Source organism: Vigna radiata, chromosome 3 (genome assembly GCF_000741045.1).
Source record: "Vigna radiata var. radiata cultivar VC1973A chromosome 3, Vradiata_ver6, whole genome shotgun sequence".
In the NCBI taxonomy this organism is placed as follows: domain Eukaryota; kingdom Viridiplantae; phylum Streptophyta; class Magnoliopsida; order Fabales; family Fabaceae; genus Vigna; species Vigna radiata.
Genome location: NC_028353.1, coordinates 6,024,789 through 6,041,070, shown reverse-complemented (window position 1 = coordinate 6,041,070; position 16,282 = coordinate 6,024,789). Strand labels below are relative to the sequence as shown.

The 16,282-nt window shown below is 31.9% G+C and overlaps 2 protein-coding genes across 2 annotated transcripts; one reads left to right on the top strand and one right to left on the bottom strand.

Annotated features, from left to right (window-relative positions):
- The first annotated feature begins 1,881 nt into the window (after positions 1–1,881).
- On the top strand, positions 1,882–3,674 carry LOC106757288 (protein TERMINAL FLOWER 1). The gene is made up of 4 exons (XM_014639925.2): positions 1,882–2,129; positions 2,345–2,406; positions 2,782–2,822; positions 2,963–3,674. Exons 1-4 carry the CDS (start codon positions 1,929–1,931, stop codon positions 3,178–3,180), a joined length of 522 nt encoding a protein of 173 aa, XP_014495411.1. The 5' UTR covers positions 1,882–1,928; the 3' UTR covers positions 3,181–3,674.
- A 9,161-nt stretch (positions 3,675–12,835) lies between these two features.
- LOC106757240 (protein YIPF5 homolog) lies at positions 12,836–13,987 on the bottom strand. Its single transcript, XM_014639865.2, has one exon. The coding sequence runs from the start codon at positions 13,802–13,804 to the stop codon at positions 13,058–13,060; it is 747 nt and encodes a 248-aa protein (XP_014495351.1). The 5' UTR covers positions 13,805–13,987; the 3' UTR covers positions 12,836–13,057.
- Positions 13,988–16,282: the final 2,295 nt, after the last annotated feature.

Here is a 16,282-nt window from a genome sequence, read left to right as displayed (position 1 = left end):
TTTATGATAAGATTTTTCAGACCTTTTTTATTTTAAATAATAAAGCTGAACCAAAAGAATAAAAAAAAATTGTTTTTCTGGTATGATTTCTTATCATCTCGTCCACACACGAACAAGATGTATATCGTGAGAAAGTAATTTTACAGTGAACAACATTGTATAACAAATTTAGATTGTATTATACATTATCAAAATTAAAAAAAAAAAAACAATTACACGATGAAATAATCAATTTAACCTCTTCAAAATTGTCTATTTTTTTGTGTATTCATATTTTCTATATTATTTGAAATTAATTGGAATACAATGATAGTGTACACAAAGTTTACATTTTAATCAAATCGTGAACTATGACATAGTTAAAAAAAATGTTAGTTTATGTAATGTTTAATTAGCTTATACTATAAAATTTATACCAAAAGTATATAAAGCTAAATATAAAATGCAAAAAAAAAAAAAGAAATTCTGTTGTATATAATACCAATATGACTAAGGAATATTCTGTGCTTAATCGACACAATAAGTTCTGCTAAAGTTAAACGAAGAAAATAGTGACTAAAAGATAAACATAAGCAACTTAATTAGTATAATGGTATTGAAACTTTATGAAAGAAAACTTAAACTATCCAAATTTGGAAACATGAATATGAACTCAAAACCAAAAGAGGCAACAAAGAGTTTCAGACGAACAAATGTTAGAATATCATAAGCTCCATGAAATTTAAATAATGTATGTTTTCACAGTGAAACGATACCTGCAATTAGTTTATGCAATAAGCGGTCTATATATTCGACTTTCTTTCAAATCATGATAATATAAAACCAAAGTCTGCTAAATTAATTATACGTACGAACCAATGGGTTTATTTTCTTAGAATATGTGATCAAACCCATTTCACCAGCAAAAGAATTCAAACAGGATTTGAATAACACGAGGAAAATGGTTTCTACAAGAAGAAGGTCGACCTTCTCTTTTACCATTCTTGGAACTTGGAATGAATCTTAGTGAGAGTTAAATTTTATTCTGAAAAGACCTCATAGGCACTCACACATGATAGTCCCATAGCCATGTGTAGCCTCCAGCATTTATGGTGGACCTCCTTTAATTATGCTCTCTTCCTCAAGAATATCTTCCAACAATATTAAAAGAAAGAACCCACAAAAACAAATTTCTATTTTGTATGCATGCTATTAAGGAAGGTTCTCTACGCAAGGCATACACCAAAAACTTCTGCAAGTCCATGGAACTAATGCTAAAAATGTGGGTGTTGTTCAAGAGGCCTAGCCAGCCACCGTTTCTCAGAATTTTTCCTTTTTATGCTTTTAGTTTAATAAAAGGGGAGAAGCTTGTCAACTTGCAAGGGAAAGGACCCACACACAGGATTTCACATGATGCTTTTTCTGACTTGATCGAATTAGAAAGGAAAAAAAAATAACAGGAATTTTCTTTCTTTCGTATTTTTTACAACTGCGGTATAGACAAGAAAGAGAAGAAAAATGCTTTATTGAGTGAGAAATCCATGCATCTTTGTACAGCCAATCAATTAAGAACCTATTCGAAGGGACCCATCTTCTGTGTTTAGGAGCAGAGTAGAGAGAGAGAGAGAGAAGGGCAAGGCTAATTTGTCACGTTGATGAGTAATGTGATATTTCAGCACAAACATCCTAGAGCCAAAGGCAATTATGAAATGTGCCAAATTAATATATGTTAAGAGTGATGGCAGAACCTGCACGGATGCACCTGATTTATTAATAATCTTGTTTATTTTAGCTTTTTGAATTTTTGCAGCATTATTTAAAGGAAGGGGAAACACTGTAGCTTGGAAGACATTATAAATATGGAGCTAAGACATGCTTTCTAAGCAGGTCTATCAACTTGTATTCCTCAGTTTCACTCTCTAAACTTTGTTCTCTAAACCTTATTTGTAATGGCAAGAATGCCTTTGGAACCTCTTATAGTGGGGAGAGTCATAGGAGAGGTTCTTGACTCTTTTACCACAACCACAAAAATGACTGTGACTTATAACAAAAAGCAAGTCTACAATGGCCATGAGTTTTTCCCTTCATCTATCAACATCAAACCCAAGGTTGAGATTGAGGGTGATGATATGAGATCCTTTTTCACACTGGTATCTATTTCTCTTCCTCTTTTTCTTTAAACAACAAATTATAACTTCAATAATTTAAATGCTTCAGCTGTTATTTCTTATTTGTTGTTATATATATATATATATATATATACATATATCTTCAATCATGCTCACGCATTATGTCTCTTTTAATGAAAGTCTGCCCTTTACAAAACACTGAATCATTAAACTAAAATGTCTCTTTTTTGGCGCAGATCATGACAGACCCTGATGTTCCAGGCCCTAGTGACCCTTATCTGAGAGAACACTTGCACTGGTACTTAACATAAGGATAAACTTCGTTTAAATATACTTAGACTACCCAAATGAAAATTTTATGACATTTAACACTTTGAAAGTAAGGAACCGGTTTAACACCCGACATTCATAACATCAAACTATAGAGGTAATAAACATATAAGTATACTGTATACATACCTTTGTATTCTGTAAAAGTTGTAAGAAGTTGGCTATTCTAGCTACCATCTTCGTCCACCCACCCTAAAACAAAAAACAGTCTTAAAGGGTGAATAAATCTCGATGTCTCAACAACAAACATAACAGAACTGCATCCACACACACACACACATAAGGTAAAGTATTCTTAGTTATCTAACAGTCAATAATTTTGTTGTAAATATTCTTTTTGCAGGATAGTGACAGACATTCCAGGCACAACAGATGCTACATTTGGTAGGTTCATGTAAATGATTGATCTACTAGGAAAAATGTGTGTGTGTGTATATATATATATATGTGGAAACTTACTTGCTGTGTGTGCTGATCGGATGATGAGAGAGACTGACAAACGAAATATGATGTTTTTTTTGTAGGGAAAGAGTTGGTGAGCTATGAGATCCCGAAACCTAATATTGGGATCCATAGGTTTGTGTTTGTCCTGTTCAAGCAAAAGCGTAGGCAGTGTGTTACTCCACCAACTTCAAGGGATCAGTTCAACACACGCAGTTTCGCAGCACAGAACGAGCTTGGGCTCCCAGTGGCTGCTGTCTACTTCAATGCACAGAGGGAAACGGCTGCAAGAAGACGCTAGCTAGCTTCCTAGCTATACCTCTTAGCTCTGCTTGGTCTTATTTACCACTGCAACAAGTAGTAGTGTAGTATTGAATAAAGCGATAAGTACAAAGGAGTTTCAGTAACTCGCTTCACATGTGCCTCAAATAACTCGCTGAACCAAGTTAATCATTATCTAGTTTGACTAGTGTGTATGCTATGCTTTTACTTTCACATCCAATGTGTACCTTCTGTATTATAGTGTACTACGTGTATTATTATTACCTCCTGGATAATCCTATGAGGTCATCTTATATAAACCAATAAGAGGTTTGGTGCGCCATCTCCTTTCCTTTCCTTTATTAGTTTAGGGTTTCTCTTCTTCCTTCCTTTTCACTTTCTCTTTCACAACAACCTTTTCAACCCAATAAAATTAATATATTATATGCCACCACTCAGATGCCAAAACTTTCATCCTATTCTCACTTTCCTCCTCTTTCACATCTGCTTTTTCCTAACTTGATCGATTGACCCTTCGCGTCTGTACTCTTTTAAATGCCTGATTAAACCTTCCAGTCTACTGAACACAGTGCAGGTTTCGATTAAACTTAAAACATATAAATTTGAATTCACTTTCAGTTCTATAAAAGATAACTCAAGTCTTATTTCTCACATAACATTAATATACACCAGGACAAAAACGCTGATGAATCACCTTATAGACGTCGGTTAAAAGTAAGTTCGATGTATATTGATAACTGATGACATTTTCGTAAATAAATTGATAATATAGGCATTTTTTAGATCAATCTCTGATGTATGTAGTATTTTAGACGTCGGTCCTTCCAACCTGACGTTTATATTTCTGAATATAATATGGAAAGTCATTTCTTTCAGCGTTATAGACGTCAGTTAGTCGGGACTCCGACGTCTATATAACGGAAATTAATGTTGCTCACCAACCTGTCAGACATATAGACGTCGGGCTGCTGCTAACTGATGTCTAACAGGTTGGTGAGTAGCATTAATTTCAGTTTTATAGACGTCGGATCCCGCCACATTGATGGGGTCCGACGTCTATATGGCGGAAATTATGCTACTCACCAACCTGTCAGACATATAGACGTTCGTTGCCTCAGGTGCCGAACTCTATAATCCTACCAGGTATGTGAAAAGTCATTCGTTTCCGCCCACGAAACGTCTCATGCCTCAAAGCCGACGTCTATATACAAAATAAATATTAATTTTTAAATCGAATGGATGTCAAATTAGTCAGGCGTCCGACGTATTTGCCATTGTAGATTTCGGTTTTGTTCACAACAGACGTCTAATTTCTTGTTATATAACACTGCGAACCAATGGTTTGCAAACCAACACTTTGATCGTCTTTGTGTTTTCTCTCAGCTGCTCTGCATTTCCAAGTAAGTTTCCTCTCCTTTTAACTATTCAAAGTTTTTTTTACTCTGATTAAAGTAATCTTTAATGTATTATCTCTCATTTGAACTGATTAAAATGAGTTTTCGTTGTGTTTTGATGCAGTTTTTTTGTTGTGTCTTTGTGTAGCATAATGCACCTTCTCCTTTTTCTAGTTTCCTCATAAGGAAAACTTGTGTTTTTTGGATTTCTCACGGCATTTCAATCCAAGGACGAATTTGGGTTGTTGCCTATGTCCATTCCAACCGTCAACGAAAAAGTTTACGGTGTATTCTCACCGTATTCTTTTTTAGTGGCGGTCGGAATGGCAACGATCCAAGTTTGTCTTTGGGTTGAAATACCATGAGAAGTCCAAAAGACAACTTTTTCTTACGAAGAAACTAGCAAAGGAAGGAGATGCTACTACGCTACCCCAAGACACGACAAAAACCGCACCAAAACACAACGATCACTTCATAGACGTCGGTTAATGTACAAACTGACGTCTATGATGTCCCAAAGACGTCGGTTAATGCAAAGTTCGACGGCTTTATAGACGTCCCAAGTTCTACAGCCCGACGTCTAAAGTAAGATTAGACGTCAGTTAGCGCATTGTCAGATGTCTTTGTAGCCGTCGGGCTTGTAACTAAACAGACGTCTATATCGATCTTGTCTTTACAAAAAACCGACGTCCTATTAACATCACCATATAGACATCAATTCTGATAGTGACGTTAAAAGCCCACAATAACTTACGTCTAAAGCTCTTTCTGCACTAATAATATATATATATATATATATATATATATATATATATATAAACTAGACCTGTCTTTTTTAAGTTTAGTTTGAAGGATTCCAAGACAAAAAATCAAAGAAGGGCTTCAAGCTATGAAGGATTAAATGACGTTATTTTGAAATAAATTAACATTTTACACACAAAAAAAATACATTTGTAAACACACTCATATATGCATTAGGTTATGATACTTTAAAATACATCTGTCAACACACTCATGTATACACAGAGTTATCCATACATAATAATAAACACTGATAATCTTACATACATAAATTTTTTATATTCATTTAATATTATTTTTACTTTTTATTTTTTTAAATATAAAAATTTACTTGAATCAGTTTATTTGTGATGAATAAAAGTTATTTCTAATGGTGGCCCTATTTTCAAGTAAAAAAGTCCGACTCTAATACTTACTTTAGAGAAACAAGTGGTGAACTGTGTCAACAATTTTTGACATAAAAATCATATTTTAATATGTGAGAAGGGATGCCGTGATTACACTTAAGCTGATTCTAAAGGAAAACATATTATAACTATACTGATCAAATAATACAAATCATAAAATTGAACCAAAAGCAATATTCGAACTGTTAAGAACATTGTAACTTGAATTTTTCGATTGGACTTAATTATATTTTTTTATATGATTTTAGAAACAATATAATCCAGAAAATGAATTTATATGAATAATGTAATCTTATTTACGGAATTGGAATATTATACATATTCGTACAATATATATTTATAAAATTGCAGTCACTGTTTATTCTTCGTGTTATGTTCTCGAAATTATCACATATTATTTAATTTATTTAAGTATAAGTTAATAAATATGATATAAAATGCATCGTGTCTCATGTTTTTACCCTATAATCATTAATGTTTTAATTGAAGATAGATTCTATTATTACCCACTGAAAGATTGTTTAAAAAAAATAGATTGCACGGTCTTAAACTAAAAGTATAATATTACTGAGATTTTATTATTACCTGGTCGTATGGTTACATCTACATGATAGATCATACGATCATCATTTTACTGATATTAATTAACTTAAAGCAAAATAAGATTATCAATATTTGTATTATAATTAGACTATTGTTAATTTAAAACTTATTTTGAAATCTATAATTATATATCGGGTATTGTTCTATGCATCACCTTAAGTGTTCCTATACCTTACACTATTGTTTTTTATTTCAAAAATACTCTACACATCTTTATTATTTTCTTTTATTTCAAAAATACTCTACATCTCTCCATTATCCTCAATAATCTTTCTTTCTCTTTCTCTCTGCATTAATGGAGCATGCTTAAATTTGAATTTGTATTTTATTACAAAATATAAACTTTAGAGAAAAACTCAATATAGTGCTTCTACCACTTTAATTTTATAAACTTAAAAGTTAAATGCAAATACAAAATAATAAACATAATAATATTAATAATAAATAATAATAATATATTATTATTATATACTAACTCTATAATGACAAAAGAACTAAATAAATTCTTAACCTTTCTTTTATATTTTAAGTATTTAATAATATTTTTATGTCATTTATCCAATAAATTATATATTTTATTCAAGTTATTTGAGTCAAACATGTTGGTAAGTTAAAATAATATATAATGTTAAAAATTATAGATATTAGATGTAAAAACACACACACACACACACACACACACACACACATATATATATATATATATATATATATATATATATATATATATATAAATGTTTTTTTAGAAATTTAGAACAAAATCTGAATTTTATGTTTTACAATCTATCACAAGTTCAAATGTGAGTCATATGAATGTTTTATTAATCTAGAGAGATAAAGAAAAAGATTGTTGAGGATTTAGGATATTTTTATAATAGAATAAAATAATGAAAAAATGTAGAATATTTTTGAAATAAGAAAAACAATAAAGAGATGCAGATGGGATGACGGAGGGAGTAACATTTAGTATATGTCGACCAAGAAAAAATACGAGTTACGTGGTTCGGTACGCAAGCTTACAAGAAAAAAAATAAGGAACAGTAATTTAGTATGTTTACTTGTCATCTTTTATGACCTGTAGAATATGTCGACCAACAAGATAGGATGAACTACCGTGTATCACCCACAAAAATATATATATTCTATTTTAATTTGTAAGTCAAATAAAACTTTTATTTTATTTTGTTATTTCTTCACTTTATGTTTGAATTCCTGTTCTCTTTTTTGTTTGTATTTAACGTTGATTAATTGATATAGGTTTTTTATATTTAATAATTTATTTTTATACTTCTTTATTCATAAAATATTTGACTTTAACATATTTATTTGATATAGATTTTAATTTTATATTTACTTAGTTTATTTGAATTTTAATGTCAACGATGCACTCATGGAATGCAACAAAAAAGTGAAACATTAAAACAAAATTATAAATTATTATTTTAAAATTTTGTTCATGCATACTAGCTCATAGAATTGCAGGTGAAGAGTCAATGAAATTAACCCATAATTCTTAATAATTCTTAAGGTGTTACTCCTTCCACGTCTCCAAACGGGTCTTTTACCTTCTCACTATTTTAATTTATTTCAAAAATATTTTAAATTTCTCCACTATTTTTTTTATTTTAAAAATACCCTACACCTCCCCACTATCCTTAACAATCTTTCTTTTTTTCCGCTGTTGAATATATTTTTTTTCTTGTCAAAATTTTGTTATAAATTTCTAGAAAAAATGTTTATATACATATATATATATATGTGTGTATTTTTCTACATATAATATCTATAATTTTTAAGATTATATTATGTTTCACTGACATGTTTGACTCAAATAACTTGAATAAAATATTTAATTTATTAAATAAATAATATAAAAATATTATTAAACACTTAAAATATAAAAAAAAAGTTATTTGTTAAAGACTTAGAATTTATTTAGTTCTTTCGTCATTATAAAGTTAGTATATAATAATAATATATCATTATTTACTATTAATATTATTATATTTATTATTTTGTATTTACATCTAACTTTTAATTTTATAAAATAAAAATGGTGAAAGTATTAATATTAATTTTATATTTTGTAATATATCACAAATTCAAATATGAACCATGTGAATGCTCCATTAATGTAGAGAGAAAGAGAAAGATTGTTGAGGATAGTGAGGAAGTGTAGAATATTTTTGGAATAAAAAAAAATAGTGACGATGTGTAGAATTTTTAAATAAATGAAAATAATGAGGAGGTAGAGGAGCACTTGGAGAGGTGAAAGGACAACACCGGGTAGTTCGATCTGTTTAATGTCTTACCTCTCTCTTTGGCCCACACACCACACTTCTACGGATCATTGCATTAGGCCCCAATTCCCTCGTACTCTTTTCTAAAACAATGCTATGTTTATCCCTTTCAATGTCATTGCATATCTTTCCTGTCACTTGTGTCTTGCTCTTAACTTTCAGGCATCCCGTTATATGCTACAATTGTCTCAGATTCTTATTCACCAATATTTTTGCCAATTCCAACCTATCAAAGTTTGATGTTGCTTCGTATATCAGAATCAACTTCCCCATTTGTGCCAGTATTTGTTTAAAATGGGAACCAGGTCATCATCTCCCATATACCATAACCTTGTAGTTTTGAGGCCTCGTAAAAGAAAAGCTGAATGCATATTTTGTAAACCTACCCAGATGATGAAGCGTTCCACCAAACTTCGTTTCGGTCTTGACATTCGTATTTTGTTATGATTTCTTGTCCCCTCCACTCTTCCTCCTCCTTTCTCTTTAGATACAACAACATAATTGAACATCCCACATGGTCCGTAATACGTCGAAGGTTCAAATCCTAAATTGCCTCTTGTTTAGATCAAGAATGACTCCGAGATAATTGAACATCCTTCTAAAGTCTGAATTACATATCTTTCTAAGGTGGTTTTAATTAAACTCAACTCTATCTATCAACACCCATGATGTTAATCCACCATAGGTCCAAACAAGAGACAGTTCAAGCCCTATATGATATATCGCAGCACATTAGTCATATAGATCGCTTACCTCCTTTGCGTTCTGATTCTATGAACCTTTTATGCTCCCAGAGGGAGGCCGTACACAATACCAAAAAATGAGTGTTTTAATTAATTTATTCTAGAGAATAAAAACATATTTTATCAATTCCCTGAATTTTTTTATTGGTATTAAACTATAACGAAAAATAGCCTAAGAGCATTACAGTCTGGGATACTTTTTCCTACACCCTATAAAATTCTTGAAACACTTGTTATTTATTTCAAAATGTACTTTCCTGAAATGTAAAATACATTCGGGAAAGCATGCTCAGGAATGGATGGAGGTACCCATAGATTTTAAGGGTGTGTAGGAGGATTAATCCTACAATCTGTAGGCAAAACCAAACACTCAATAGGCCCGATTCTGAAGGAGTAACAGTTCAATCAGATTAACCAATATCGTGACACAGTTAACGCGAAAACCATCAACTTCAACAGAATAGAAAAAGTTGCAGCGTCTCAACATGATAATGAAGATAACGACTACAAGAGGTTTATAAGAATTACCAAAACTTGGTAAAACTGGAATTAAGTAATAATCAAATATTCATTGTAATTACAAAATCAATATTTCATATAAAAATTCAGTCTGCATATCTAATAAGCAGACTAATACGTAATGACTAAATTCAGTTTACAACTAAACCAGCAAAATCATCATTCTACTCGGTAATAACTCTGATTATTAATTACATCCATAAAATTAATCTCTCAGTCTGTATTATTAGTCCTTAGGAATTTCAATTCAAAGCACGGAATCCATATTCTAGATCAAATATGTGCTACTAAATAAGGGGGAAAGTATGGAAATCCACCTCGATTGCAGTTACCCCTCCACCACGTTACTTGTGACCTCCTTTGGGGAGGTGTCTTAATTGCATCCTCAAGGGCGGTGTGTATTGATTAGATATATAACTTAATTAAAACTCAAAGTTTGGAGAGTCCTCGTCTTAACTCTCAAAAGTCAATTTTACGATACTGAATTAAACTTTAAACCTAAATTCTAACATGATATTAATAAACAAACTTACAATTGGCATGCTACATACCAATAGCCCTAAACATGAGGAAGGTGTTGGAAAGTTTAGGTAGTCCTCATGCTACAAGTTAGCTTTATAAAATTGAACTATTTCTTAAACTAAATTCTAGGAGCTAAAAATGTGATATCCATGCTGCAAACTATTAAGTTTCATAGATAATATCCCAATCAAATTTGCTACCGGATTACAAAACATTGAGAACAAGATTTCAGTATGTTTCTGCAAGCTGGCAAATGAACATCAAAATGGAATTTGCACCTAAAGGTTGCTTTGCACATGGAAAACTTTGATAGTGAAAGATTTATGACAATCCAAGTCTCAAGCTGCATTACCATACTTAAAGCTCCTTCAACACAAAGCCAACACTCTACAGCTTTTCCAGATGCTACTTACGAAGTATATTCCATCCATCATAATCATGGTGAATTTGAAGGTATGTTATCATAAATATTAATGTTGTCAAAACAATCTATCAACGTAACAAGCCAATACCATCATCAAAGGAAAGAACCATATACCCCAGTTAAATAGAGATAATAAACACCCACCAATACCCTATAGAGCAGTGTGTCAGCGTGTCTGGCATGTTGTTAGACATGTCTTTGACAGACGCCTGACACCCATAAACATTGTCACGTTTAAAATTATTCTTTTAGACCCAAACACTCAATACAACACGGACACATTTCTAACAGTGAAACTAATACTTATTGTTGGGGGCTAAAGACTTTCGAGACACTCCTATCATAAAAATATCAACTTCCATTATAAATATTGCAGGACTCAAAGCATTTTATAGTCAAGCTCGTTTCACGGAACTTAATTACCTCTTGTAACTATTAAGAAATATGCTTTTTGGTATTTTATCAGAGAGTCGTCATTATATGAAAATTATAAAGCTTAACAACTGTTTTTAGAATATGAATTATATAAATATAACTCCTAATCTTAATCAGGATTTTTTTTTCATGTTAATTATATGTATGTATACATAGAGATGTTGCGTATCCTATATTTTGGACATTAGTAATGTCCTGTTGTCTGTGTCAAAGTTGATGTTTCATAGCTGATAAGCCCAAAAGACAAACATAGCAAGAATCAAAGCATTTTATAGTCAAGCTCATTTTCATAGAACTTAATTACTTCTAGTAACTATCAAGAGATATGTTTTTCTTGGTACTTTATCTGAGAGAGTCATCATTATATGAAAATTATAAAGCTTAATAAATTTGCTTTTAGAATGTGAGTTATATGAATATAAATATAAATCTTAATTCTTAATTAAGGTTTTTGCCGAGTTGATTATATGTATGTATACATAGATGTGTTCGCGTATCCTCTATTTTGAACATTAGCCATGTCCTGTTGTGTTTGTCAAAGCTGATATTTCATAGGTGATAACCAAAGAAGGTGAGTCTTAGTAGAGAATGAAATAAAGGGTATCACTTCACAATAAACACCCTTCCAAGGAAAATGCCCCTTAAAACTCAATACGGTTTTCTATTACAATACAATTGTCCCTTTGTCCAATATCTCCCTCGGATTTATACTCAACTTCCAATCAACTAATAGCTATCTTGTTCCTTCTAGTGTATACATTTATAAAAGCCTCTTCCTGCTCCCAAACAAATAGTCATAACTCCAGCACACAAAATCATGTTACTTATGAGTTGAAATCCCCTTAGCCCAGCGGCATTGCTAGAAGCTACGGTCACTAAGCATTCATACTGAATCTCTCATTAAGGTAAATTGAAGAGCCCAAACTGTTTGACTAAGATGCATTTGTAAGAGTTCATTTACAGCTTATCTAGATTTATATTATAATAACATAAGTAGTTGTACAAGTATGTGAAATACAAAATCAGATCATAACATGTTTATAAGCTATTTTTTCAACTTACTGCAATAAGTTCTTCAACTTTAACGTATGAAACAGCCTACAACCTGAATGAAAACAATTTGACCCTATTTCCTCTTTACATAAATTAACTTATACACAAGTACAAGTTGTTTACACCAAACAGCTAAACAACTGCTTGATTGAGCTATTTACCTAAAGGACAAAACTTAGATGTAGTACTATAGTATGGATAGTATCTTTATCTAGTTAAATTTGGAGTATCACCTCGGTACAGAATCCTTTATTACGTGGATTACTTAAGCGAAACTCCAACTCTAATTCTAATTGGAGAATAATACTAGTAATATTGTATCTGAGTTTATCATTTACCTAAGCACACCCACCTCTAATTTAGATAAGCACACAATTCGCTAGCTAATAACTTGTGACCTTCGTTCTAGCACCACTCAGTCACATACAAACACCGTGATTGCAAGAAGATTTACCAATAACCTCGCAAAATCAGAACAAAAAGGTAAATTAAATATATATTTATATATATGGCTCCACAACACGCACGCATGTAACCTAGGAAAAACTTTTCAAACACAGACAATCAATCAAACTAATAACTCCATTTTCTATACCATAATAAGACTGTACCAAAAAAAACTACAACGTTCACAATGCAGGAAGAACTAAAACCATAGGAACAGGGATCCAAAAATCTCAGTGCCATCGACATCCCTAGAATATGACAAGCAACGAAAACAAAGTGTAAATCAAGAAAGACGCGTACGCAATCAATCCTCGATGTTCATCACCTCCATCAGCGAGCGAAACGACGAGACCCGTGGAAGCCCTCGTGGCCCACAGCACGAAAATCGCAGCGACCGAAAGGCGAATGACCCCATCCACTGGCAAGAAGAGCGAGAGCGCGGAGAAAATAACCACCGGCAACATACAGTAACCGACGACACTGGTGCAGGTGTGCAGGTCGAGATTACCTGTTCGACCGGCTAGCATATTGAAAACGAAATAAAGGAAAATGGAAGAGACCACGATCCAGCCCAGGATCACGCCAAATTGGATCTTTCCCGCGAGCAATTGGAAGAGGCAAAATGACATGTAGAGGAGGATTGGACCTGATAGATCCGAGTCTTTGTGAACCGTGTGGTTGACGCGAAACGGGTTCAGAACAGATCTGATTTTGCTCCAGATTTGGTCTGGGTGGATCCCGAGCTCGTCGAGAAGGGGTTCCTCATCGTCGAAGTTGGCGGAGCCACCGCCCCCAATGGAGGGGCCAGCGTAGATTGGTCCCGAGGAGGTCGACGCCGTGGCGGAACCTATATCGAAGGACATGAATGGAATGCCAGAGTTCGGTTGGAACGGCGGAGCAGGCATGCGACGCTGCTGGAGGTTTGGTGCCGCGCCGCCGGGATTTCCGGCGGAGGGGAAAGCCACCGGCGGGACTTTGAACTCTTTATTGGCCATGGGATTGAGATCTGGTTAAAGGAAAATAATTTCGCGGTGGAATTAGGGTTTTGAGAAGGTTCGATCTATGAATTTGGGGTTTGTCGTTGTTCTATTCTGTGAGTGTAGAAGCAACTAAGGCCATATTGGAACCTTTTTCGTGGCTTGCTTCGTCAAGTTTACTTGATGGCTTCCACGGATTGAAAAAGTTAATGTTTAACTTAATTTACAAGAAAAATGTTGCAATAATTAATTAACACATATTATCTGATTTTAAAATTTAATTTCTTTGTGAAAATGAGAATTCCTTTTTTCACTTTAATTCCACCGGAGGTTCCTTTTTCATTGTAATACGGTTCAATTGTTTAAGAAAAATTCATATATGAACAAATTGTTCACTTTTATGAGTTAATTATCAAATGAAATATTTTTTATAAAATTGAAAAAAAGTGAGTATAAAAATCAAATTTAAGATAAAAGTTGGATAACTAAAAAAGAGATGAGTTATTCATAGACAAGGTTGAATTCTACATGTTTAAAGATATTGAAGCCAGAGATGAACTGAAAATTAGATATTTTAGTCATTTTTCGACTTTAGTATTTGTACATCTTATTTTTTGTCTTTTATATCTAATTTATGATTTCTCTATTTACAAACTTTTTTTTCAAATTTATTAAAATTTTTCATATGATACATAATACGCACTGAAACAAGTTTATAATTATTTATTTCATTGAAACTTAGCGATGACAAATTTTTTTATGTTGGACCTAATATAATTTAACGCAAATTGTGGCTTTTACATCAAAACTAGGATAATTCGATTTAAATTTACGTCAGATATATTTAATTCGATGTAAATTAATGTATTCCATTAACGTCGGGCATAAAATAAACATAAAAAAAAATAAAAATCTTACAGTAATTATAGAATAAGTTTTAAATATTTAAAGTTGTTTTTTTGTTTGAAATTATTTCCTATTTTTAAGTATAAATATGTCTGAATGAATGAGTGAATTATCTCCCATAATTATTTCAATATGATATCAGGTTGTCTGATCCTTTGTTACTTTGTTTTTGCTGTTTGCCGGGGACCGCCATGGTCACCAGGAGTCTCTAAAAATCTCTTCTTTAACCTGTGTATTTAATTTTGGGAACACACTTTCTTACTGTTTTCAATCCTTAAATTCTTTGCACATTCTAGGATGGATTTGATGAAACTTTTCTCTTCGAACTGAACCAACGATCTTTCTCCCTTCTCATATCGGACTCTCCCCTCTCGTATCGGACTTCCCCTCTCGTATTGGACTCTCCCCTCTCGTATCGGACTCTCCCCATGTTGTGTATGAAGGTATCCTAGGACGTTCAGACCACGGTGATTCTTGGCTATGGTGTTAGACGGGTGTTTGCCGAAGTCATTAACATGAGTGATATTCATGAGCCAATATGAGGGGAGTGTTGAAGATAGAATTTGAATTTAAATTATTGTTGCAGTTTTAAATATTTAAAGTTTTTCTTGCTTTAAGTTGTTTTTAAGTATAAGCGGTTAATATTGCTTATATAAATGTACATCAGAGAAGGAAAATATGAATAAATGAATGAGTGAATTATCTTTCATAATTGTTTCAACAATAACATATATAAAAGGTTGTTTCAATAGTAACACATATATCTTCAATATATTAACGTTTAAATATAAAACCCTAATAATTAATGTTTATGAATCTTATTTTTCATATCTATTACTAATTTTTTTATTTCTCAAAAAGAATTTATAATTACCGACCAAATTTTATCGAAATAAATAAATATGTTGGTAAAATTAAATTTACCAACAGAATTTTAAAATTTTAGTTATCAACACAAATATTTGTTTGTTAGTAACGAATTCATCCATAAAAATCGTCAATAATATATGTCAGTAAATTAAATTTGTATTTTTGATGAATATTTTTTATTAGTAATTATTACTAACAGATTTTTTTTTATCGATAAATGTTATTAGAAAGAGTGACACACTGCTCATTTTTTGTTTTGACCAAATCTATTGATAAAATTCTTATTACCTATTAGTAAAAAAACAACAAAATTTTTAGAAAATGTGATGAGTTCTTTTATAAGTTAAGTGAGATAAGTGAAAAGGAAATAAATAAATAAGAGAAAAAAAAAAAAAGAGGAGAAGAAGTCAAAGTTTTTTATAGTGTGACATATATATGTCCAGTGACACAATGATCGTGTCACAGGGAAGGAAGATGATATTTTGACACCATTACTATTTTGACACTGCACACGTGTCAAAATGTGATTGGACAATTTTAAATTAAAAAAATTGAGACAGGGGTATGTTTGGAAGAAAAAAACCAAAGGTTGTTTTTTAATTTGAAATCGTCCAACCACATTTTGACACGTGTGCAGTGTCAAAATGGTGTCAAAAAATGCTGTTAAAATTTTATTTTCCTTTTACTAATTTGTATTTGGAAAATAATATTTTAACACCA

What these genes read in the sequence shown, in the direction of transcription:
- LOC106757288 (XM_014639925.2), top strand. Translation starts at nt 1,929, where the DNA reads ATGGCAAGAATGCCTTTGGAACCTCTTATAGTGGGGAGAGTCATAGGA. An exon ending in TGAGATCCTTTTTCACACTG is followed by an intron (nt 2,130 to 2,344) that starts GTATCTATTTCT and finishes TTTTTGGCGCAG; the next exon opens with ATCATGACAGACCCTGATGT. An exon ending in CTGAGAGAACACTTGCACTG is followed by an intron (nt 2,407 to 2,781) that starts GTACTTAACATA and finishes TTCTTTTTGCAG; the next exon opens with GATAGTGACAGACATTCCAG.
- LOC106757240 (XM_014639865.2), bottom strand. Translation starts at nt 13,804, where the DNA reads ATGGCCAATAAAGAGTTCAAAGTCCCGCCGGTGGCTTTCCCCTCCGCC.